Source organism: Aegilops tauschii, chromosome 7 (genome assembly GCF_002575655.3).
Source record: "Aegilops tauschii subsp. strangulata cultivar AL8/78 chromosome 7, Aet v6.0, whole genome shotgun sequence".
NCBI lineage: Eukaryota > Viridiplantae > Streptophyta > Magnoliopsida > Poales > Poaceae > Aegilops > Aegilops tauschii.
Genome location: NC_053041.3, coordinates 250349281 through 250374741, shown reverse-complemented (window position 1 = coordinate 250374741; position 25461 = coordinate 250349281). Strand labels below are relative to the sequence as shown.

General features: G+C 48.6%; 3 protein-coding genes across 3 annotated transcripts; 2 read left to right on the top strand and 1 right to left on the bottom strand.

The window, feature by feature from the left end:
- The first annotated feature begins 232 nt into the window (after positions 1-232).
- Positions 233-4071, top strand: LOC109779295 (probable protein S-acyltransferase 7). The gene is made up of 5 exons (XM_020337892.4): positions 233-717; positions 2051-2233; positions 2463-2753; positions 2921-3154; positions 3239-4071. The coding sequence occupies exons 1-5, from the start codon at positions 631-633 to the stop codon at positions 3791-3793; spliced, it is 1350 nt and encodes a 449-aa protein (XP_020193481.1). The 5' UTR covers positions 233-630; the 3' UTR covers positions 3794-4071.
- Positions 4072-6187: 2116 nt separating this feature from the next.
- On the bottom strand, positions 6188-11048 carry LOC141027073 (uncharacterized). Its single transcript, XM_073503993.1, has 7 exons — positions 11014-11048; positions 9560-10907; positions 8141-8270; positions 7362-8071; positions 7039-7182; positions 6722-6946; positions 6188-6619 (listed from the first exon to the last, which is right to left on the bottom strand). The coding sequence occupies exons 1-7, from the start codon at positions 11046-11048 to the stop codon at positions 6188-6190; spliced, it is 3024 nt and encodes a 1007-aa protein (XP_073360094.1).
- An 8929-nt stretch (positions 11049-19977) lies between these two features.
- LOC109779292 (bidirectional sugar transporter SWEET11) lies at positions 19978-22358 on the top strand. Its single transcript, XM_020337888.4, has 5 exons — positions 19978-20225; positions 20808-20844; positions 20966-21338; positions 21443-21562; positions 21662-22358. Exons 1-5 carry the CDS (start codon positions 20168-20170, stop codon positions 21992-21994), a joined length of 921 nt encoding a protein of 306 aa, XP_020193477.1. The 5' UTR covers positions 19978-20167; the 3' UTR covers positions 21995-22358.
- The last annotated feature ends 3103 nt before the right edge of the window (positions 22359-25461 follow it).

Below are 25461 nucleotides of genomic sequence, written 5' to 3'. Positions count from 1 at the left end.
AATGCTTAGAGTCGGGAAAATATTTCCGAATACTTTCCTGCTCCAAAGAACCGAAGGCGGCTGCTCGGTCTGGGACGTCATCTAGTTTATCATAGATGCTGAACCAAATCCTGTGATTTTGTTTATACAAATCCAAAATATTCGTTTAATAAAAACAATAGATAGTTTAATCAATTTACAAATTAAATTCGCGGGAACGGTTATGGGCTGGCCGATTTGACTTTTTGTCCCTGCCTGGAGCACTCTCTCCGTGGTCGGGTTCCTCTTTTGTGGGCCGTGCGTGCTCCGACTGCAGAGATCATTTTGAGACGCCATGGATGCGAGCGCGCCCGGTCAAAAGCGGGCGGGCGACCACGTCCCTGTCGTCCGGCCCTGACCCGACCGGCCGAGCCCGAAGACCTCATCGTCCCCGTCCCCTCCCACCTCTCCTTTTTCCGCCTCGCGCCCGCCTCCGTCCGCGCCGCCGCCTCCGCAGCAGCCCTCGTCGCCGGGGTGACCTCGGTGCGGCGGCGTTGCGTCCGGACCTCTCTCCGGGGAAGGCGAGGCAGGACGGGCCATCATTTGCCGTAGGGGCGGAGGTCGCGTCGGGGGGAGGGTGCTCTAGGGTTTCCTGCCTCTGCGGCGGGCGGGATGTACGTGCCCCGGCCCTCCCGCTCCGATGGCAGCCGAGACGCCGACGAGCAGCCTAGGGTTTACCAGGTTTGGCCCGGAAACAACGTACGTTCTCTCTCTTTCTCCCCTCCTCTGTCTCTTGTCCATCGCCGTAGGAGGGATTTCGGTCTGGATGTACGGATGTACAGATGCGCTCTATGCGATCGCTTAGCTATCTTGAAATTGAGTTTTTCTTTCAAGAGTGTCTAACGTTAACTAGACTAGAAATTTCTTGTGGAGTTAGTCAGAATGGGTTTCCGATAGTCATGTCGGTTTTCGCTCTTGTGCGATGTGAACGTTTGCATTCGAATAAGAGCAAACTCATACCTGTTACTCTGAAATTATCTTTTGACCCGTCGCCAGTTTACCTCGTACTGTGAATTGGAGATTGATAAATGATCAGTACTGGAGGTACTTGTGAGTTACTTGGATGGCTGCCGCTCTGTGATGGCTGTTACCCCAGAGAAATGAAAGTTTGGTTCCATTTGGAAAAGATATTTTGTTTTTCTTTTGTTCATTATCATACAACGATACATCTGTGAAGTAGGTATTTCATTCGGATAAATTCAGGTGAAATATATGTTGAGCAGTACAGTCGATGGATTTTAGTTGAAAATTTTATCCACAGTTTCGATGATTGGTCTTTGTCTCTATGATGAACAGCTAACTCCTTGTGAGTTAGTATATGTAAGGATGCCTATGCTTTAGCTGCAACTGATTTCAATTAGTACATAGGTGAAATGAAACTATGCAAAGTAAGGAGTTGTATGTGTAAAGATGTCACCAATAATAATAAGATTTCTTTGCAATTGCTACCAACGTTGACATGTTCAAGTTGATAACGATGATTTTAGAAAATTTTGTTTCCTGACATCCAAGCCTGCTAGTTTCTCCGCATATTTTTAGTCTTGTGATACTTTTGTTATCCTTGGAATGAGTCGTGATTGAGTGCACTTACAATACTTCTTTCTAGCTCTTAGATATGATGGACCTTGTTCATGTTAATATTTTCATGAGCTTTGTCATATTGTTCAGAAATCACGATAAATTGCATTTTGTTCACTTTTCTGTACATATGGCTTGATATTGACCTATGTTTTCTAGTAGAGCTAAATAGTCAAAATGGTCATTAGTGAAAGATACAAAATTCTTTAGCTTATTAACTTATGATAGCTCAGCTATGCCATCAGCCACTGTTTAGGTGAGCTTCAACTTAAATTCAATAGAAGCTTAAGCTCCTCCAAAGGGTCTACAGCTTGCAGCACTTCACAGGAAAAGCTTTTGTCGCTATTTAGGCTGTACGACTGCTTTGAATTTAAAACATTTAATGTTTGCTATGATTGCTTATTACGACCACATTTGCCGAATTTTGTTGATGACATGCCTTTGCATTTATCAGGAATTCTTCTTGCAAGGGAGGCTTATATTTGGGCCTGATGCGAGATCCATATTTCTCACTATGTCCCTCATCTTTGTACCAGTGGTGGTGTTCTGTGTGTTTGTCGCAAGACACCTCATAAATGACTTTCCTGATCACTGTGGTATCTCAGTGATGGTAGTGGTGGTTGTCTTCACCGTCTACGTAAGCATACTAGTACATCACAATTCTTTAATTATTTATGATTAGAAGCAAAAAAAGAAGAAAAAAAAAGCTACTCCCTCTGTTCACAAATGTAAGATGTTTTGGCAGTATAAATTGAACTGCCAAAACGTCTTACATTTGTGAACTTATTTTATTTTGTTTACTGTCTCGTACATAGCACCGGCCATGGTTCTTTGTAAACACAACTGAGCTTCTTTTCCTTTTCTAGGATTTGACGCTACTTCTTCTTACATCTGGTAGAGATCCTGGTATAATACCTCGCAATACTCACCCTCCTACACCTGAAAGCATCTATGGGAGCAATTATATTAGAGGTCAAACACCGCTCCGTTTGCCTCGGACAAGGGATGTTGTTGTAAACGGAATTAATGTGAAGGTTAAGTATTGTGACACCTGCTTGCTTTACCGACCGCCTCGATGCTCACACTGTTCTATTTGCAATAACTGCGTGGAACGGTTTGATCATCATTGCCCATGGGTTGGCCAATGCATTGGGCAGGTAAGTTTGGAGATTTGTAACAGTTTGTAATGTATCCTTATTTTGCAAAAGCATGTTGCTTGGGCGTGCTCATAGGTATTTCAAGGTTGCTCTTTGTGCAGACATTTCTGATTGTAGGATTTCTGCTCACTCAGTTGGTTCTAATCATAAGCATATATTTGATGCAGCGTAATTATCGGTTCTTCTACATGTTTGTATTCTCCACCATGTTAATCTGCCTCTACGTATTCGCCTTCTGTTGGGTGTACATAATCAAGATTAGTGATGCTGAGCAGTTGTCAATTGGGAGGGCAATGTTAAAGACACCAGCCTCAGTTGTTCTGATTGTCTACTGTTTTCTTTGTGTGTGGTTTGTTGGTGGTCTGTCTGTCTTCCATTTCTATCTGATGAGCACAAACCAGGTAGGCGTTGGTTTATTTAATAACCATCTCCTATTCGTAGTACTTGCAATTCAATAGTTAATCGTATACCCATTTCCTTTGTAGACAACTTATGAAAATTTCAGATACCGCTATGATCGGCGGGCTAACCCCTATAACAGAGGTATTCTGAACAACATTCTAGAGATATTCTGCAGCTCTATTCCTCCTTCAAAGAACAATTTCCGGGCAAGAGTCACAGTAGAGCAAGGTGTAGAACAAGCACGATCTTCATCTAGGGATTTCATGAGCCCCAACATGGGCAAGGCTGTTGCAGATCTTGAAATGGGCAAGAAGCCAGCGCCTTGGGATGAACCCAGGACGACAGCCGATGTTGGCGACTTGGAAGTAGGTCTTGGTGGCATGTTGGATGAGAAAGAGGGCAGACTAACCCATGCATCCCCAGATGTTAGCCGAGATGAACTTTCCCTGGAGCTTGTGGAAGGCCGGGCAGGCATGCATTCAAGGCATTCAAGCTGGGATCCTAGAGCTGAAACCTCGGAGTCAGTGAACAGCAATTCTGTGCAAACAGCCCCTACAGAGGAAGCTAATGGGAGCGGCCATGTTACTACGAGCGGCGCATTAGCAAGCACAAACGGAATGCCACAGATGAACATTTGAGCTCTGCGTTGCAGTGCGCCATCGATCATGTTCTGAATGGAGCACCATGTGTTTACCAGTTGTGGCAGGATAAGGTCCTGGACGTGTGTAATTCAGAACAGACTTCCCGTTGCTTTTCCGGAGGTGCATCAGACCGTTCAAGCTTCTGTTGTTGTGTGTTTGTTGTGATAATAGCTCAAGCTCCCACCCTTCCCGGGTTTGGGTTGATGATGTATCTGCAATGCAGTTGTGTGTATATATATATACAAATTATGGGACAGTTTGTGTTTGTTTTCTCATGATGTGGCTTGTCAGACTGCCATCCCCCCAACCCCCCCCCCCCCCCCCCCCCCTGTTTGACTGAAGGACGTGAGGCGTATTTAATCAAGATTAATTATCTCGGAGTGTAATCTGAGCTGTGTTGAATGGCAAGTGAATGTAGGTGTGCAGATTTGGAGTACGCTCCGACCCTCTTTAGTTCGACTAAATGAGTAAAGTTTCAGAATTCACATCACTTTTGAAAATCTAGTCCATTTGATTTGTTTCTTGTCGAGCTGCATTCAATATTTGCCAGGGAGAGGAAATTTGTGCCCTTTGTCTGCTTGGAATAAGGATGTTGCTCAAAAATTGCTCCCGAATTACCACTACTACTTTGCAGACGGGTTCATTGGGCATATATTCTTGGTAGGTATTCTTCCTACGCCCTAATCAAACAGCGCCCTTAATCGAGCTGGCCAGCTACGTATGCTTTGAACTTCCAAACAGGGCTATTGCCAAGTCTGCTGGCTGTCTGGCCCTGAGGCCTAAGCCGTCGCAGCAGACAGACGTGCGGGCAAGAACTTGTGTCACGAATTCCGCCGTGTTGCCGTTCTTTTTAAATAGTTTGAATTGCTTATCACACGATGTCCATGTTGCCGTTTTACGTCCACTGGAACGGCAAATCAATCCAAGTCCAGATGCCCAATAGCCTCAGCACAGCAATCAGCACACATGTGCAGGCGCGTTTCTCGTCTCGAGCCGACCAGGCAGGCCAATATGTGCAGACGATGCGACAGTGGCGCTCTCTCACACCATCCATCCTAGTACTTGGTCGCCTTGCCGTGCCCTCCCTGTGTGCCATTTCCCATCATAGCCTCGCGTGCATCGACATCAAAAATCAAAACGGTGGGTGGCTCCAATCGCATTTAGCAACTGGCAATAGGGCTGGAATCTGAGCCGAGTCGAGCCGGCTCGGCTCGACTCGCTAAAGCTCGTTTCGTTAACGAGCTAGCTCGACTTGACTCGTTACTATAACGAGCTCAAATCCAAGATTGGCTCGACTCGTTTAACTCGCGAGCTGGCTCGTTTAGCTTGTTAAGCTCGTTAATGCTATGAACATAAAACCTTATGAATATGATAAAAATGATTACTTGGGAATGTAAAATGTACATATTAAACAGGTGCAATGTTCACAAACAATTATAAGCATGTACGATCTTAACTTACAATTGGTAGTACCATCAAGACAGTACCATGTACATGACCATTAACCACAAACAATTATACATGATCATAATGATCAGCAAGTTAGTTACATATAATGACCAAACAATTGTAATTTCCTTGAACGTCTAGGCGTTGTGTTGTGTGCCTGGGGCGCATGATGCTTGGATGATCTTTTGTACCGAGCCTAACGAGTTACACGAGTACTCGTGAGATCGGCTCGTTTAACTTGTTTTATAAACGATCTTAAACTAAAGCTTGGATCGACTCGTTATTCTTCGAGTTCGAGTCGATCCGAGCCGAGTCACGAGCTACTCGTTTAGCTCGCGAGCTTCGAGCTTTTTTTCCAGCCCTAACTGGCAATACCACATGGCTGCCGACCCGGCCGTACGCATGCATGCATGCATGTAGTAGTAGGATATGTATGTTGACACATTTCAGTATGTTTGTTTACTCATTTCAGTTTGTATGGAGTTTATATTCAAATATCCCAAACATCTTGTATCTCTCTAAATATAAGACTTTTTAAAGATTTGAATGCGGACTACATACAAATGTATATGAACATATTTAGAGTGTATATTCACTCATTTTGTTCTGTATATAGTCGGTATTGAATATCTAAAAAGACTTATATGTAGGAACTAGGAACATAGGGAGTATTATTCTCGATGAAGTGAAGTGAAGCGAGTGAGAGGGACCGGAGGTCGGTCGAGAGCATTGCAATTTGCAAGCTAGGTAGGTGAGCTAGGCGATCGATCAAGCATGCTGGTGCAACTGAGAGTGTGTTAAACGTAGGTTTGGGTGAACTGGCTCAACCCTCAAAGGGGTGGCCTATCACATATATATAATGATGATATACAAGTCCAATACCAATAAGGTATGGTTTACACAATAGGGCTACAATACGAAGTCTAACACCCTCCCTCAATCTCAACTCACTCCTGAAGTATCTAGGAGGTTGAGATTGCGCCTACAGACCTCAAACATGGGAGAAGGTAGAGGTTTGGTGAAGATGTCCGCAAGTTGATCTTTTGAAGAGATAAACCTGACTTGTAGTAGCTTCTGTGCAACACGTTCCCTCACAAAATGATAGTCAATCTCAATGTGTTTAGTCAGTGCATGGAACACCGGGTTTGATGACAGAAACGTAGCACCGATGTTGTCACACCAAAGGACCGAAGGATGTGGCTGAGCAACTCCTAGCTCTCGAAGTAGGGACTCAATCCATATAAGTTCAGCAGTTGCATTGGCAACCGACTTGTACTCAGCTTCTGTGCTGCTGCGGGAAACAGTGGCTTGCTTGCGTGCACTCCAGGCGATCAGATTAGGACCCAAGAACACAGCATGTCCCCCGTGGATCGCCTGTCATCTGGACACCCAGCCCAATCAGCATCAGAGAATGCAGAAAGAACTCCGGAGGAACTGGGGCGCAGGTGAAGACCAAAGGAGACAGTGCAGACGCACATAACGCAGTATGCGCTTCACAGCAGACCAGTGTACATCAGTGGGAGCATGAAGATACTGGCACACCCTGTTAACCGCAAAGGAGAGATCAGGACGCGTGATCGTCAGATACTGCAGGCCACCAACAATACTCCTGTACTCAGTAGCATCCTCAGGAGAGAGAAGAGCACCATCAGCAGCAGAAAGGGTGTCAGTGGAGGACATGGGCGTAGGCGATGGCTTGCACTTGAGCATACCAGCACGGCGCAAGAGATCAAGAGAGTACTTCTTCTGGGTGAGAGCCAAACTGCCACGAGACTGATGAGCGACCTCAATACCCAGGAAGAAATGAAGTTGTCCCAATCCTTAACTGCAAAATCACGACCAAGTGCAGTCACAAGAGCATCAGCAGCCGTCGGGGATGAGCTCACCAGGACAATATCATCCACATACACAAGGAGGTACATGGTCACACTCGGTCGCTGAAAAACAGTGAAGTATCAGCCATCGAAGGAATGAACCCATGAGTGCGTAGAGCTGAAGCCAGGGGAGCATGCCAGGCACGGGGAGCCTGCTTCAATCCATATATGGCCTTCGTCAGATGACCGAGATGATGAGGCTGAGTGTGATCAACAAATCCAGGTGGCTGCCGCATGTAAACCTCTTCTTCAAGCAATCCATGAAGAAAAGCGTTCTGCACATCAAGCTGGCGGAGAGACCATCCGCGAGAAATTGCTAGAGACAGAAGAAGTCGAATAGTGGTAGGCTTGACAACTCGGCTGAATGTATCCTCATAGTCCAGGCCCTGACGCTGTTTAAAGCCCTTAGCCACGAGGCGCGCTTTGTAGCGCTCAATGAAACCATCTGCATGTTTCTTCACCTTGAACACCCACTTTGAATCAATGATGCTGACGCGAGACGGAGGGGGAACAAGTGTCCAGGTCTTATTCTTCATAAGAGCATGATATTCTTGTTCCATAGCAGCCCTCCAGTGTGGAATACTCATAGCGGCTTGATAACTGCGTGGTTCGGCGGTTGGATCATCAACAGCATGAGCCAGGCAAGCAGCAAGATAGGTGACCGTGCCATCGGTGCGCTCCATGGGACGAACAATGCCACTGCGGCTGCGAGTGTGTGGACGCCGCGGGGGAGCAAACACCGGGGCCGGCGGGATGTCCGGAGCAGGTGAGGCTGGTCCAGGGGACTCCGGCGAAGAAGAACCGGGTGACGTCGCGACAGCAGGCCAGTCGACGTAGGCCCCGGCGGCGTGTGAGCCGCTGCAGACCCGGGCGAAGTAGGCACCAAGGACGCCCGCGCGGATGGCGAGGGCGACGATGGAGGAGAGTCCGGGCGAGGAGGTGGCGACGGAGACTGCTTAGAGGAGGCCGTCGCAGGCTCTGGCCCGGTCATGGTAGCCAGCATAGGCTCCGGCCCAGGCACGGTTGGAGATGGGCACCCGGTGCGGGGTCGAGGGCGGGAGGCGGTGCATGCACCGGCCGATCGACGTGCACCACAGGCGACGTAGCGGGTCCGTCAGGGAGGAGTTCCAGGCGAGCTCCACGTCCAATTCCTGCACCATGATTAGGTAACAACACAGGCGAATATGCAACATCTTCAAATTGGCCAGGCATAAGAGGAGATGAATGCATAGAAGGTGTTGTGGTGGATGACTGAGGCATGGCAGAAAAGGGGAAGACGGTCTCATCAAAAACAACATCCCGAGATATGTAGACTCGATTGGTTGGGACATGGAGACACTTGTAGCTTTTATGGAGAGAACTATACCCTAAGAACACACACTTTTTGGAGCGAAACTCAAGTTTGTGATCATTATAAGGACGAAGATGAGGCCAGCAGGCACACCCGAACACCTTAAAAAGGTATAGTCAGGAGTTTCACCTAAGAGAAGCTCAATCGGAGTTTTCATATTAAGAACACGCGTAGGTAATCTGTTAATGAGAAAACATGCGGTAGCAAAAAGCATCACTCCAAAAACGAAAGGGTACAGAAGCATGAGCAAGAAGTGTGAGTCCGGTCTCAACTATATGGCGATGTTTGTGCTCAACAGCGCCATTCTGCTGATGTGTATGCAGGCATGATAAACGATGAGAGATCCCAAGCTTATTAAAGAAGGTGTTGAGGTTGCGATATTCGCCCCCCCCCCCAATCTGATTGAACATGGATAATTTTATGCTTGAGTAGACGTTCAACATGCAATTGAAACTATATGAATATATCAAACACATCAGATTTGCGCTTAAGAAGATAAAGCCAAGTGAAGCGACTATAGGCATCAACAAAACTGACATAATAGTTGTGACCACTAACAGATGTTTGTGCCGGACCCCACACATCAGAAAACACAATTTCAAGAGGGTTCTTTACTTCTCTAGTAGATGAAACAAAAGGTAGCTGATGACTCTTGCCTTGCTGACAGGCATCACACATGGATATCTCTTTATTGCTAGACACTAATGGCAGCTCACGACGGTGGATTATGTGGCGAACGATGGGTGTGGCGGGGTGACCAAAGCGAGAGTGCCACTGGGAAGGCGACACACGAACACCGCTGAAGACGCACGGGGCAGATGGATCCTCCAAACGGTACAAGCCTTGGCTCAACCGGCCACTAAGCAGAACGTCCCGGGTTGCTCGATCCTTAACAAAAAGATTAAAAGGGTGAAATTCACATAGGACATGATTATCAAGGGTGAGCTTAGGGACAGATAAAAGATTACGAGTTACCGAGGGTACCCGTAAAACATTACGAAGATGGAGCTGCCTAGAGGGATGACTAGTTAAAAGAGATGCTTGGCCAATATGAGAGATGGGCATACCTACACCATTGGCGGTGTGAACCTGATCGTGCCCGTAGTAGGGCTGGTAGGTGGAGAGTGTGTTGAGCTCGTTCGTCATGTGATCCGTGGCGCCGGTGTCCATGTACCAGGCTGGATCAACAGGGTAGGATGGTGTGTATCCCTGCTCAACGCGCGGGTCCTTGCCCTTGGCGGCGATGTGGGCAGACGGGGCGGCAACGATGTGGGCAGCCGGGGTGGCAGCGGGAGGACCAAAGTCTGCCATGGCAAACTGGCGCTCGTTGCCCTTGCCGTCGTTGCCGATGCCAAGGAAGCTCCTCTGAAAGCGGCGGTGACACTTGGAGGCGACATGGCGTTCACGACCACATAGCTGGCACACCACCCTAGTGTTAGGGCCCCCACCCAGGGTCGATGCAGGGGGCGGGGCTGCCTTGCCAGGTGACGGGGCAGGTGGGCGCTGGCCACGAGAGGCCCAGAAGGCCGCCGGCTGGGCGGTGATGGTGGCGGAGGAGCGACGAGCCTCGACGCGTTGCTCGGTGAAGAGGAGGCGTGAGTAGAGCTCGTGAGGAGGCACCGCTGGCTTGGCGTTGTGGACGGCCTCGGCAAGATTGTCGTAGTTGGCGTCGAGGCCTTTGATGACGAAGTCGGCGAACTCCTCGTCGCTAAGCGGCCGACCAATAGAGGTGAGCGTGTCCGCCAGCACCTTCATCTTGTTGAAGTAGGTCGTAGCGGAGGAGTCCATCTTCTTGATGTCGGCGAGTTCGCTGCGAATGGCCATCGAGCGGGAGGTAGAGACCTGGGCAAAGGCGTGCTCCAGGGTCGTCCAGGTGTCCATGGAGGTGGCGGCGAAGAGACAAAGGCCAGCGACCCCGTCGCCGAGGGAACCCTGGATGGCAGAGAGGATCGCCTGGTCCTGCTGCACCCACATACGGTGTTCCGGGTTGATGGCCGGGCCGTGGACGGTAGGGATGACCTGCGGAGGACACGGTAGCGAACCATCAACAAACCCGAGGAGAGACCGGCTGCGTAGCAGCGGTAGGACCTTGGCGCGCCAGAACAAGTAGTTGTCCGGCGTGAGTCGGATGGCGATCAAGTTGTCGAAGTGGAACGGCCCGGTGGGCGTGATTGCGCCAGCAGCAGGGACGATTGGCGGCGGAGCCGCGACAGGATCCACGACCGCGACCGATGCCGCGGGTGGCGGCGCGGGGACGATCGGGATCACGGCCGCGGGTGGTGCCGTGAGCGAGGCCGCGGGTGGCTCCGCAGGCAGCGTCTCCCCCGAGGTCGCGGGATGACGGCGAGTGTCGAGGAGGATCCAGAGGAGGCCATCGCGGGCGGCAGCGGCGCGACTGGTGCTGAGGCTGTTGCGGGCGGTGACGGTGGGATCGGCGCTAAAAACAGGGAGCCGACGGCGGTGGTGCCGAAGAACGGAGGCACTGACGGAGCCAGGGGCGAGGTGGGAGGTTGAGGAGGGCGACAAGCGTCGCGGGAATAGACCCGGAGCTGGCGGCGCCTGAAGCGGAAGCGGTCATGGCGCCGGCGGCGGCAGCCCTAGGGTTTAGGATTTTGGTGCGGCGGCGACGGCGGGTGGGTTGGAGGTGGAAGACCTAGGTTAGACTCGATACCATGTTAAACGTAGGTTTTGGGGGAACTGGCTCAACCCTTAAAGGGGTGGCCTATCACATATATATAATGATGATATATATAAGTCCAATATCAATAAAGTATGGTTTACAGGCTACAATACGAAGTCTAACAGAGTGAGACTGAGAGGGGGATGCGTCAAGCATATGCATATTGGAGGCTGGCATTGGTAGTGCCTGCAGGCCGCCGCGGTGCATGCATGGTGCCCTCCAGCTCAAGTGACAGGCAGGCCAGCAGCTTTCGTTATCTCTAGATAGATAGAAACAATTACGATCCGAACTCAAGTACGGCCACGTTGCCATCCAAGACGCATACATACACGGGAACAAAAGCGAATTTGCGGCCGTTAGTGGCGATAGATCTCATCTCATCTCATCTCAGGGCTAGTCTAGTCAGAGTGATGTATAGAAGCATAAGCGCCAAGACATGGAGTGAGCTAGTTAGTGAGCAACAGCTACCCTACCCTACCCGGCCGGGTATGTGATTCTGTGCCCGAAACCGCCTGCAACTTGCCTAGTCGCCTCCTGCCCGGCGCTACCTCAGCTCCAACGATCCACCGGCCGGTGCACGCGTAGCTGGCCGGCCACCGCACCGTTTCCTAGCTCCATCGACCCCCAACTAAACTGCAGTCTATACCGCCCCGCTCTACTCTCCACGCACACTGTTTTCTTTTCCACCTTGCCACTTGTACCGGGGACGGACAAATGTGCTGCTTGCCCTGCCCTGCCTATGTGCGCCGTGGGGACAAACACTAGCAGGATGTTGCCTCGGAATGCAGGGCCTGCATGTCAGTCACTGTCCACCGCCTCGGTGTAAACTGAGCAATGTCCCTGTCGTTAGAGCATGTATTTCTGCGACCGCTCTAAACGTCAAAACGGCGCATGCCAGTGGGGCCAGCGTGTCAGCGACTACTAGGAACGGTGGTTTCTGGGTATATATGCATCTAACCGTTGGCTCTTGCACGAAAACGCTAAAAATGGTGCACACATATATATGTGGATTGCCTATTGGGGAAGAAGACTCGGAGCTGAGGGCGCCAATGGCCGCATTTTTGCATGTGGAGTCTGCTTCGTCCCATTCACCATTTTGCGGCTGTGATGTTGACGGCACTGAATGCTGACAATATAAGCTTTATTAATTTGTCCTTCTACATTTCCATCCTGCTGAGCCATATGTATGGTAGCGTACAAGTCACCACACTAGCAAGAAACAAGGTGCAGCTAGAGCTAGAGCTAGCGGGTTTTGCCATGGAGACGCATGCCGCTTTTTGGCAAGAGCTAGAGACGAAGGCAGAGCACCATGTCCTTTTTTATTTCATTCTTTTGATAAAGGTTACATTTTTTCCTAATGGAACCTTTTTTTTATTAACAAGACACACAAGGCGCCAAGCCCGAAATTTGATGCTTCGTGGGTTTAGGGTACAATACAATCACGAAAACTAAAAGGGCACACATTTATGGACGTTGAGAAACTCATTTCAAAACAAACAAGCAAAAAAAGTTGGGAACTTTTTGCCTAAGACTCTGGCTTGCAATTTCCAGGAAACTTCCCTTGGGCATACCTTTGCATGCCACGATGTGACGGGCCACAAAATAGGCTTTGTCTTTGTTGCGCATTATCATGGCTATATATATTGAGAATCTTGCTGAGGCATATGTGACACGTGCCCAAGTGCATCACCGAATTACTAGCCGGAAATCATCATGAAAATAATGGGTTTCCAGCAAGAGATTGAAAACGAAACACGAATTAGTAATATACATGAAAATTTTGCTTTATTAATTCTTCAAGATTTTCTTCTTTGCCATCACAAAAAATAGAATTTCCATTTTTATGGAACCATTAGGGTATTATGGAAATACTCCCATGGAAAATGCATGCAGTACGAAGAATATGTTTCATCAGCATGTTGTTCAGGAATACTCCACATATCATGGTAAAACAAAAGTAGCCTCAGCTACTGTGAAATTGTTTTCGACGGATGTTTTAAAATTAGAAACAAAGATGCATGTGGAAGGCGCACACTGAATTTCTACCTTTAGGAGCTAGGGCAGGTAAAATCAAAAGGTACAAACTCTCGACGTTTCCTTAAAAGAGAGACCTCACTCCTAATCTGAAAATGACATACTCTAACTGAAGTGTTTGCTTGTAATTTTGGATATCACATGGACAAACATTTATACTAGTACTCCGAAACGAGACCAAGGCCTTTTTCAGTGGGGTGATTTCTCTCAATTCATATGAGAACCGAACCCTTTTGTACTATATAAAATTAACGTGCTCCAAGATCTATCAATAAAATTGAAACTGAAGAGCTACCCCCTCCCACAGTACCATGTATGCATTCTAGGCAATGGACTTGTAGTACTGCTGTTCCAGTAGAATTGGGAGCTCCATGATTGGTAGGCCAAGCAAGTAAAAAATATATTTCTACCGTCTTGATTATTCCTTTTGGCGTTGACTAGAGGAGGCAACTGGAACCTCGTACGCCGATCGACGACATTGAGGCAAGCACTTTAATAATTCATTCACCACTACAGTGGCCACCTAGGTTACAGCGCACAGGAGATAAGATATGACACAGAGGGAAAAAAGATTCAAGTTATCGAGAGCCCTTGGCACCAACTTGCCATTCTGGAAGAACCAACGGCCAGATCGGCTGCATGCATATTGGCATGCCGCATGCACACACACGGGTCAGAAAAGTCTAGTGGTGCTGAAAATAACCATCAAAATTCACGGCAAAAACATGCCATTTGATCACCTCAGTGGTACTGGTGCTGGTTTTCTTTGGGTGCAAAGGGCATAGCAGGATCGCTGTGTCCCCTTCCTGCTGTCTGGGTCTATGCGTGAAAGCTAGCCAGGGTTGTAAAGTTAACAACCACTTTGGTTCAAATGATTGTTGCAAGAATTTTGGAGCTTTACTGACAGTCATCAGAAATCATTCTTTCGGGTGGGCGGTTTAATTTGTAGGACTATGATTCATATGAATTTTGCTACTGAAGTCTCGCTCCTACTCCCTCGGTTCACAAATATAAGATTTTCTGAATCGAATGTATATATACACGTTTTATTGTGTTTGTTCACTCATTTCAGTCTGTATGTAGTCCATATTGAAATATCCAAAACTTCTTATATTTATGAACGGAGGGAGTACTATGTTTGCCGATTTCTATTGACTCAAACGACCCCTCGGAACTCGGAAGGATTCGATGCATCACCACCAAGCGATGCTATAGGGAGGTAGTAACTTGCGCGACACAGATTTATGCGCGAGCCATCGGATATATATACGCGCTCTTTTTGCAAGATATGGTTCGTCGATGTGCTCGTCTCACTGGCCCCCCGGCTGAAGGTGAAATGCTACTACAGAGATGAGGTGAGAATGAGATAGAAAGGGGGAAAGCTAGGCCTAACCCCTACTGCTGCAACCGCCACTAGTAAAACCCGTCCGGTGCATGCGCATTGTTTTGGGGGCTGACCACCCAAGTTGCCCAACGTCCACCCCATGATCTTGATCGTGCGTGAAACAAGATTGGGAAAATGGGCACAGCATTACGGGCACTAGCATGCAGTAGCAGGCCACCCTACCTACCCAGCTAGGTTAAGGAGATCTGTACTGTCTGCTGTCTGCTCTTTTGCTTGATTACTATCCCAGTTTGAGTATAGTAGAAATTAATTTAGTCCGGTTCTGGTCCTTTCCATCCAGGAAAACAACAAAGAGCTTTCGCCACATTTACCCGTCACCTCCACCTCCAAGGAGAAAAGCGGTAAAGTTTGTTACGGTCACCCCAGACTTGCAGCAAAAACGGCTGCTGTCTCTTCTTAACCATATACTCCCTCCGTTCCATATTACTTGTCCCTGATTTAGTACAAAGTTGTACTAAATCAGCGACAAGTAATATGGAACGGAGGGAGTATGTCGATCGATCCCAGCTTGATTGACACCTGTGCCTGTCCATCATGCACTTATATATAGCTCAATTACTTTCTCCGTTCCTAAATATTTGTCTTTGTAGAGATTTCGACAAATGACTATATACGGAGCAAAATGAGTGAATCTATACTTTAAAATATGTCTATATACATCCATATGTGGTAGTCCATTTGAAATCTATTTAGGAACGGAGGGAGTAGTTGCTAATTCACACGGCTGTACTGTCCTCCATAGGTTTGTTATGTGACCCATAGCCAGCTACATATTTAGATGTCCGGCATGCATCAAAGAATCTGTCCCTGGTTCCTTGTAAGAATTTAGCACCACTTGAGCTTCTCCACTAGTTAGGAGCATTTAATGTGTGTAAAACATGCTTTGATGGAGCTTCTTTATTTGAAATGTGACATGCAACTTTGTGATCAACCGGGTACGGCTTCAATAACACAAAGCAAAATATAGCATACATGAACTATTTCCAACAAGTGCACGCCCATGGGAAAAATGTCAAAAGATTCTTAGCAGAGAATGCTGGTGCGCAGAGCTGGGCTCCCGCCACCTTGAGTTGTTCGTACCACCACAAAACCACGCGCATTTAGATGCGTGTTGCAGAAAACGTAGACACTTGAGGAAATGGCACGGGGGACATGGTGATTATGCATAGATTTGCCCTTCTTGAACGAGGAGTCTGCGGGCCGGCTTTGGTCGGAGCAAAGCTAAGCGGGCGGGCATTGGTGAAATGCAGTACCCCACTATGCAACTGTAGGAACTGCACACCTTCAGTTCAGTCTCCCAGTTCATGATGCATGGGGGCAGATGTAGTCAGAAAGGACAGCAGCGGAGAGAATATTGACATCTACATCTGGAGAACATAGGCGATCGTCAAAAAATAGGTGATATTCATACTCTTTGGTCTCACATTAGTGATTGTTAATTAACTAACCTTTTTTAGGAAGACAACATGTAACCGTCTTGAGTACAGCCTGAAGGAGCTGAAGGTTCAGAGAGGCATGCTTACCTTTGGTAGCTTTGATGAACACAAATCGAGCATAGGAGCTTCCCAATGGACTAAGAGGGTGTTTGATTAGGCTTAGCTTTGGGTTTTGTAGTTTGGCTTATAAGCCAAAAAACACTTCCTTTTGTGCTTTTCGCTCTGGTCAAAAGCCAAAAGCCAGAGCCAAAATCACATAAATCCTTTTTTGGCTTATATAAGCCAAAATCTAAATTAAGCCGAACCAAAAGATTAGTTGGCTTTCTTCTTCTTTTTTCTAGGGTAAGATCAGTTAGCTTTGTTTACAGCACATTTGCACTGAGGTCAAAGTAGGTGCTGTCTAGAATTTCTCCACACCTAGTTGCAATATTTGGACAGGATAAGATAACAGAGCTTGCCACCTACTGGCTGTCTCTTAGCATGAATTTATATATGAATGCCTTCTGAAGCAACTGCTAGGTAATATTGGCATGATAAGAACTAACTGCCCACATCTTCACTAAATTTGATGCTGAGTGATGCCACAACCTGACGAGACATGGAGTCCAAGCAAACACCACATCTCAGCATCTTTTTTTCTGTAATTGGATGTTGGAATGCTGCCATGGGCAAGAAACAAGAAACTGAGACCAGCAAGTTACTTCTCATCATCGGCCAGATCAATTCTAACACAACAATGTATGCTCAAATTTCTGTTGGTTGTGGTTTACAACTACAAGCTACCAAATTTGCTTCAAGAAGAGGTGTCGTTGTGAAGTTGCGTCCATTGATGGAGTTTTAGTGATAAAATCAAGTAATTGTATAGACCAAGTATTTGGAACAGGTAAATGTTGGAGGCCAGCTATGTGTCTACTTATACGGCACCTCTGAGCAGATCTTTCTCCTCGGCCTAGCTGGCTCTATGAAACATAAATAGCAGTAGACTAGCTAGTAGCATGCATTCCTGTGGACAGAAGGTGGTCTAGTTGAACAAGTGTTGCTAAATATGCCCCTAAGAAAAATTTAGCATTCATGTCATGTACACCTGGAGCCTGCTTGAAATTTCCCCCTAGTTTTCTCGGCATTTACATGGTCCTCAACTCCTCATGTTGCATGATGACAGTGTTTGCTGCCTCAAGAGCTCAAGAAAACAGGGACCGTACCAGATAGGAAAGACGGATCCAGAAAGTATGCAGTACAAATGCAAACTATTCCAAGCCAGTACAATAATAATGTGATGCACTTCACTTTTGAAACTAGCTGACGTGAACCTGAAGGGGCACAAACTCTGCATTCCAAGTCTCTTGGAAGAAAAAAGGGAGGCACCGCTAGTTTCTTGAGTCCTGACCTTTTGTTTCTTTTGGTCAAAAGAAGCCTGTCTATTAACATCAAATAAAATTCAGTAACACTAACAATAAACTCTGGGTTTTGAACCGTCCGCATACTTCAAATGGACTTTTCATGTACTCCCTCCGTCCCGAATTACTTGTCGCAGAAATGGATGTATCTAGAAGTATTTTTAGTTCTAGACATCCATTTCTATCCAATTCTGCCATAAGTAATTCGGGACGGAGGGAGTATATCATTAAGCCTTTTCCTCTACATTAAGTAGAAACACTTCAGTCATATGTAATAATTACAGTTGAGCGATGAAATCCTTTTAACCCCGCAAAAAAATGTAATAATTGCAAGTGCATCCTTCAAACTGATACTACTCCATGTATTCCTGCAAGTCAAATTTGCACTCCGTAATCCATATACAGTATTGGTAACAAAATTATCTTCAGAAATGGTATCCCCAATTGATTGCAAGCAATCCCGGCTAACTGGTAGTGTGGATTCACATGGTTTCCTAGAACTCTTTCATAGCTAGCTGATTACTTGGTGGAGGACAATATGTGCGCTACTATTCTTGATCAAGTCACTTTTCAGTGTATCATGTTTGAGCTCACCAATGGTGATGTAGTCAACATATATCTCTTCTGCTCCTGTCAGCTAAACTGTTCATACCGAGGGCTTATGTATGGGTGATCATTCTTTTCACTTTCTCTGTATCTTGTACCTTTTGTGAACCAAAAGATCTTATTGGGAACTGGGGAAGAAAGTGAATATATTAAATTTGTTTTATTACTTTCTTTAAGATGGTCGTCAAGGATATATGGGACGAATTCCCGTCGGTGTGACACCATTGGGAAACACACCTCATGAACATTGTGAGGGAAAGCTGACAGGAATAACTACACTTTCATCACTGGAAGCCGACATCTTTTCTGTTCTAAATGTTCCGCTTTTTTCGTAGCCTCATACACCAGCTTGGTGAGCCAAGAGCACCAAAATCCTGCAGATTAATTAATGCTGGCTAATCTCTTACGTGTTGGTTGATTGTTAATTAGATTTCAGAATTCACTCCCTTCTATAGCAATTCCTAACTTATGGAATGGTGGTTAATTCAATTAATTCAGGGCTAGCAAGAAATCAATGACGCGGCAACAAACTGACAGACCCCTGTCTTCCAGGCACTGTTTTCGCCTATGTATAGATCATGATTGCCTCTTAGAGCGTATTCATGGTTTAGCTAGGCAACTTGTTAGTTAAGTTGTGTAGTGAATAGCTTGGAAACTTTTACAATGACTAGTTAACAATATCAGAGGAACAACAAATATTGTGAGTCGAAACAATTAATGCAGCACATATGAGAAGGCCCTTTTATAGATGTATACATAGGCATATATATTCTTTACTACTCCCTCCGTTCACAAATATAAGATGTTTCGGATATTTCAATATGGACTATATACAGACTGAAATGAGTGAATAAACACAATAAAATGTATGCCTGTTTTATGAAACATAATGAGCGACTTAATTAATGAAAATATAGTTAGGATGTGTTACATTGTAATTTTGCCTATGTGACAGTCTAGGAGTCTGTCCAGCATGGAGCACTGCGAGATGCCTCACACACATAGCTACATTTTTACTCCATTATCAAATGAATCTTTCCCTCCTTATCACACAACTTTCCAAGACCAGACACACGTTTTCAAAACTCATTTTGCCTGCGTTCCAAATGCAGCAAACGTTCACAGAGGGGAGAGGGAGACAGAGACAGGAGTAGTTATTGAAATAGCCATCAAGTATAGTTACCAAATGTGTAAGTAAATCTCAACATCACCCAACTACATCTCCTGTAGAGGTATCACTAACACTATAACCAACATCCGTCCCTCGCAACCAGCGGAGCGTTTCGTGAAGACACCAGCCTGCCCGTGTCACATCAACTGCACCGCTGATGATGCACTAGAGAAACTCATGAAAAAACCAAGAAAGAAATATCTCTCCATATTAATACAGCAGTAAACAAGGTTTAAAGCATTCGCAAAAAAAAAACAAGGTTTAAAGAAGCTGATTTTCCTTTATATGGACAAAGAATGATGATGCTTTCAGTTTTGTCGACCCAGCCGATGCGTACGAGTACCAATACCAATTCAACGAGGCTAAACAAGAACCAAGGGAACCGGTCCGGCGGTCTGTCCACCGGTTTTCAGCAAAAAAGGAAAAAAAAAGGTGGAAGAGGAGCGAAGCCGGGCGCCGTGCGATACGCATGCATCGTTCGTGCGAAGGTCGAATCGCTCGCCATTTACTTTTTCTCGTAAAAATAAATGTACCATCTTTCCAGGACTAAACCACGCAAAAACGAGATACAGACACGTTTTCAAAACTCATTTTGCCTACGTTCCAAATGCAGCAAAATGTTTCACAGAGGGGCCGGGGAGGGAGACGGAGACAGAGTGGTAGCTGGTGCGTTCACAAGGCCGGGCAGGCTGATGCGGCCAGGAGTGGCTGCTGTACTGTACAGCACCAGCGCCCGTCTATATAAGCCAGCGCCCGTCGCCGAGGCCAAACCACACAAGCAGCAGTCGCATCTCCTCGAGAGCTCGCACTGATCCTTGTGTCACCGGGAAAGGGAGTAGGAGAGGGGACTCTTGGCTCCGGGACACTAGTTCTTGGCTAAGATCTTCTCCCTCCCTCCTTTCCTCTCCCTCCAGCTGATACCTTCACTAGCTAGCAGTAGCCGAGTCTTCTTCGCCGTCGTCGTCGCAATGGCTGGGGGCCTCTTCGACATGTCTCACCCGGCGAGCGCCCTCGCCGGCATCGCAGGTACGTAATCCATGGACAGATGCAGTTTCATTCGGTGTTTGTATGTCATTCGGCACAGCACACCTCTGGTGCTTCCTCTCTTCCTTGTTGAGCAGTCTGCCAGCTGTGCATTTATCGCAAGATCCATCGTCTAGGTTGGTTCGTGCATGCATAGGGTAGGGAAGCTAGCGCACAATTCTTCATCCAAAACCCCACCACCTCCCAATTCTAGCAAGAACACATCCTCGGTTGCTGACAAACAACAGAGACACGCACGGACACAGATCGATCACACCTAAAAGGCTAACCCCCCATCAATTGTGCGTGCATTTCGTAGTTAATGCATTTGTCACCAACAGCTCACAGTGCACTCTCTATCGATCTCCCTGCCAAATTCCCTTTCTTTTCTTGGAATGGCGATTGGTTGAGCGGCGACGGATGCGTGCTCTCCCCTGCAACTTCCTTGCCGTTGGTTGCACCCGCGCACTAAATAAATTAAAAATGAACATTCTACTACTAATTATAGGTGCCAAAAGAACTAATTAAAGAATGCCACTGACAAAACTAACGGCGTCGATTTTCCTCTTCCTTGATCTCGTGCAGGAAACATCGTCTCCTTCTTCGTGTTCCTCGCGCCAATGTAAGTATATATCTAACCAGCTGCTAATTCCCAGCATATTGATCTTTGACGTACGTACGCCATTGATGCATGTGGTGATGGCGTTGAACTGACGATGGGTGTCGCGTACGTGCGGGTGCAGGGCGACGTTCCTGCAGATCTACAGGAAGAAGACGACGGGCGGGTTCAGCTCGGTGCCGTACGTGGTGGCGCTCTTCAGCTGCTCGCTGCTCATCTTCTACGCGCTGCTCAAGACCGACTCCCCCCTCCTGCTCACCATCAACAGCTTCGGCTGCTGCATCGAGACCGTCTACATCGTCGCCTACCTCGTCTACGCGCCGCCCCGCGCCAGGCTCAGGACGCTCGCCTACTTCTTCGTCCTCGACGTCGCCGCCTTCGGCCTCGTCCTCGTCGTCACCATGTACGCCTTCGCGCCGGCCCACCGCGTCAAGTTCCTCGGCAGCGTCTGCCTCGCATTCTCCATGGCCGTCTTCGTCGCGCCGCTCTCCATCATCGTACGTCGTTAGCTAAGCCGCCCCGCTGCCTCTCTCTCTTCTGTTCTGCTTTGATCGTTTTGGCCGGCCATGCATGACAATTGACATGGCAATATGGCATGCAGGTCAAGGTGATCAAGACCAAGAGCGTGGAGTTCCTGCCCGTCGGCCTCTCCTTCTGCCTCGTCCTCAGCGCCGTCGCGTGGTTCTGCTACGGCCTCTTCACCAAGGACCCATTCGTCATGGTATGCCACCTAGCTAATTACTCTCTAGCTACTTGTTCCCTTAACCTGGCATTGCTTTTTGAGTGGATGGATCTCTGACTCTGCCATGCGCGCATGCAGTACCCGAACGTGGGCGGCTTCTTCTTCAGCTGCGTCCAGATTGGGCTCTACTGCTGGTACCGCAAGCCCAGCAACGCCGTGCTGCCCACTACTACCGCCGACGCCGGCAACGGCAATGGCGGCTCCGCAGACCAGCCGCAGGTGCAGGTGATCGAGCTGCCCGTGCACTCCGTCGCCATCCTGTCCGTGGGCCCCGTCCCGATCCTCGGCGTGCACAAGATCGAGGTCATCGCGGCAGAGCAGCAGACCGTCATCGACGTCAAGGACGCCGCCAGGGCTGCCGAGGTCGACCAGCCGGAGGTCATCGAGATCGTCCCCGCCCCCGCCGTGTGAGACAGACTTCCACCCCACCCCACCCCACCAACATCGACGACGACACACGACACGAGCATGCATGACACGCCACACGGCATGCATGGAGATGGAGAACTGATGGGTTTGGTTAATTAAGTAGTTAATTATTACTGAGTAGTATCATCGTACTGCAGGGTGCGCGCGCGTGTGGATTACTTACTTTAGTTAATTTATTATTACTGGATTGTACTGCGTGGCGTTAGTTAAATTATTACCTTCAGGTGTGTGCCTCGATCTCTCTTAATCAGTAGTAGTCCGCGTTGGTGCGGTGACAATAATAAAACACGACCTACTACTTGTGCATGTTGTGATGCATGCATGTGTACTGGTCATTCATGCTGTATATTGCAGTCTCTCTCGCGTCTCAGACCTTGCCTGATTTGTGTCATCCATCGATCGATTCATCAATAGACTGCAATATGACAGTATATTAATTATTACTATGATTGATTAATTAGCTTGGCTGTCTCTTTCTACTTATACTGTTTACTGGCTCAGCCTACTAGTAGTGCCTACTAGAAGTCGGCCTACCAAAAGCGAAAAGTGCAATGGTTGATCAAGCAAACAGTGGAATCTAGAACACCACAGCTTAGCACAATAAAGACAAGAATTATTTCACAACACATCCCGCACTGAAACAAGCTCCAAGGAACCGGGCCTCTACTGCCTCAAAGTTCCTGAAAATTCACAATTGGAGTAGGATTTAAACGGTTTCTTGGAACAACCCAAAGGCAGCTCTTAGAAATGTGGGTGTAGGTTTACTGACACCAGAAACAGTCATCTCCCGCCTGACCTTATCGGGTTGCAACTGCAATGCGATACAAAGACATCAAAGAGAGTTTTTGATAAAAAATGCCATGAACAAAGAACCGTGAGAAAGCTACGGAGGCAGGGATCATGTTAAGAGTCCGGTCAACTGTGACTTCTCTACCTCCTTGTCAACAGCTAGTGTTTTGTAGACAACGGAGGCATGCTCCTTAGATCCATAAACAACTTCATAACCACTGTCAAACAAAAATAAATAGAAGCACAACAATGTACAAAAAATCTAGAAACCACCTACACCAGCTTAAAATTAGCGGGCAGCAGAAAGAAGGCATTTGCACAACAACACTGCAATTTATCTGTTGCATTAATTTCTGATGATACATACTGTATATAGCATCTCAATTCTCAAACGGTTTCCTTGGGAGGCATTGACCCTTATTCCTTGCTCCAGGAGAGGCGACTAGAGTTCCCCCTCCTCCCCTCCTGCCCCCGCTGGCCGCCGGCCTAGCCCCCCGCCACAGTCCCCTTCCGCCCCCTCCTTCCCCCCTCCAGATCTGCCTCGCGCCGCCTCCTCGGGAGGTGGCCGGGGCGGAGCTCGAGCAACTCTCCCGCGAGCTCCCTCCTCCCCCGTCTCCCCCCGCTGCCGCTGGCAGACGCCCCCGGCGCTGGCCCGGGTGGTGCCGGCGGCGGCGGGCCTTCTTGTCCCCGCACGCGCGTGCTCCCTTCCCGGGGCAGGGAGGCGGCGGCGGTGCTCCTCGGTTTGGCTGCGGTCCGGCGGCCCTGCGGCGGTGGCAGGCGTGGTGTCGGCGCCGCTCCTTGGCGGCGGGGCGGCGTGGTGGAGCTGGGTGGCCGGCGTCGCGCCCCCGGCCAAGATCTGGGCCCGGCGGGCCCCATCTGGGTCCTAGCGGGCCGCCCCCCTCCCCCCCCCCCGGCGTGGCCTCATTGTCTGCGGCGCAATGAGGACGAGGTGCGGCTCGGATGTGGGGCGGCGGCGTCGACGGCGTGCCGGTACAGTGCGAGGGCGGGAGCTTTACGGGCCTACGAGGGCTCGGCGGGCCTGGTGTGCTCCTGCTATTGCGTCCGGACGGCTACCGTCGCTGACGGTGGAGGTGGGGCCCTCCCGCATGCCGACGGTGTTGTTGCCCTAGTCCCGGCTCTGATTCTTCGCCGTGCTGTCCTCACTTCGCGGTGCCGTGGTGAGACGGCGCTGGGGCCTCAAGACCGCGTTGGCGCAGGGTGGTGGTTGGTTTGGTGGCAAGCTCCGGAGCGCCCGAGGTGCGGGTTGGGATCAGGGGAAACCCCTGTCGGCATGGCTGACTCCGGCGCGGTGGCGCCTGTGGGTGCCACCTGACCTTCCGGGAGGGCGTCGGGGGCTACCCTTCCTCTCGCCTCATCGTGTACCGGGGGAAACCCTTGGCAGCAGCGTCGTCATCGTCGCGATCCTTCTTGAATGTGTTGATAGGTGCCGGCGCTTCGGAGTCTTGGAGCCTAGTGGAAGATCCCGGCGGACGCAGCAATCGCGAGGCTTCTTCGTTTTTGTTGATCCGCCGTTGTCGGCATTTGTTTCTTTTGCTCTTTCTCTGTCGTTTCTTTTGGGCGTGACTGTGCTGCTTCCGCCCCAGCACCTATCCCTATATGGTTCGGTTGGTTGCTTTGTAATACAAAGTGGGGGGAAACCTTTTTTCGATAAACGGGCGACACCGTGAAGGCAGCAGTGCACAACGTATATCAAGTTGATTTCAGTAATTCAGATTCAAAATAGCCACAAGAACAAATGCACACAAGTTTTCAGTAGATTTTGGCATCGACCATTGAGGTATCCATTGTTTCAATTGCTTGTCCGGCGTGGAGGGCTGGCTATTAGGATTGCGTTGGGTATTCAGAAACGAGCTAATATTGATGATATGCATGGTAATTGGACCAGGATGGTCACTAACCCCTGTATTTCTCACTCCTGTCTCTGGGATGGGAGATGTAGGTGGGTGATGGTGGTGGCTTGTTGTACATGTAATACAGAAATTTAAATACTGTACAAGATAGTATGAGGCCTGTCCTTTACCGCTCAGAAAAAAAAGGATGGTCGCTAAACAGCTGAGATCGTAGTGGGAGCAGCAGCTGCTTGTAGAGCTACTTGGCTCTCTACTAGGAATGATGTGACGTCAGATCGCCAAGCCATTAACCATCGTGATCTCAATCTCCCGTGCCATCTTTTCAGCTTTTTTGCCTATGAATGAACTAGCGGCAGCTAGTCTCAGGCAATCCATCAAACACCACGCGTGCAAGGTGGTAAACTTGTAGTACTGATACAGCAGCCAGCACTTGGCAAACTACACAAATTTCTGCAAGCCACGAGCAGATCATGAGCTGACTACAACAGTCGTCACCACTCACCAGGCGAAGCCCCACCACCACCAGGACCGGGAGGAAGAGGCTGCGGCTACCGCATCAGCCATCGCGGCCCCGGGTTGTCGAACTCGAACCACCCTTCGTGAAATACGTGCGCCCGTAGTCGGCCCTGGGCGACCTAGGACTAGGAGCCCGAAGTTTCACTCGCCGGCGCCGGCGGGTGCCGTGCGTGTCGCGAGCGCCCAGCTCAAGTGTTCGATGGTCCTGGAACCGTTGTATGCTCTGCCCCTGGGCCTGGGGTACAGAGTCGACGTTTGGCCATCCTGTGCCGT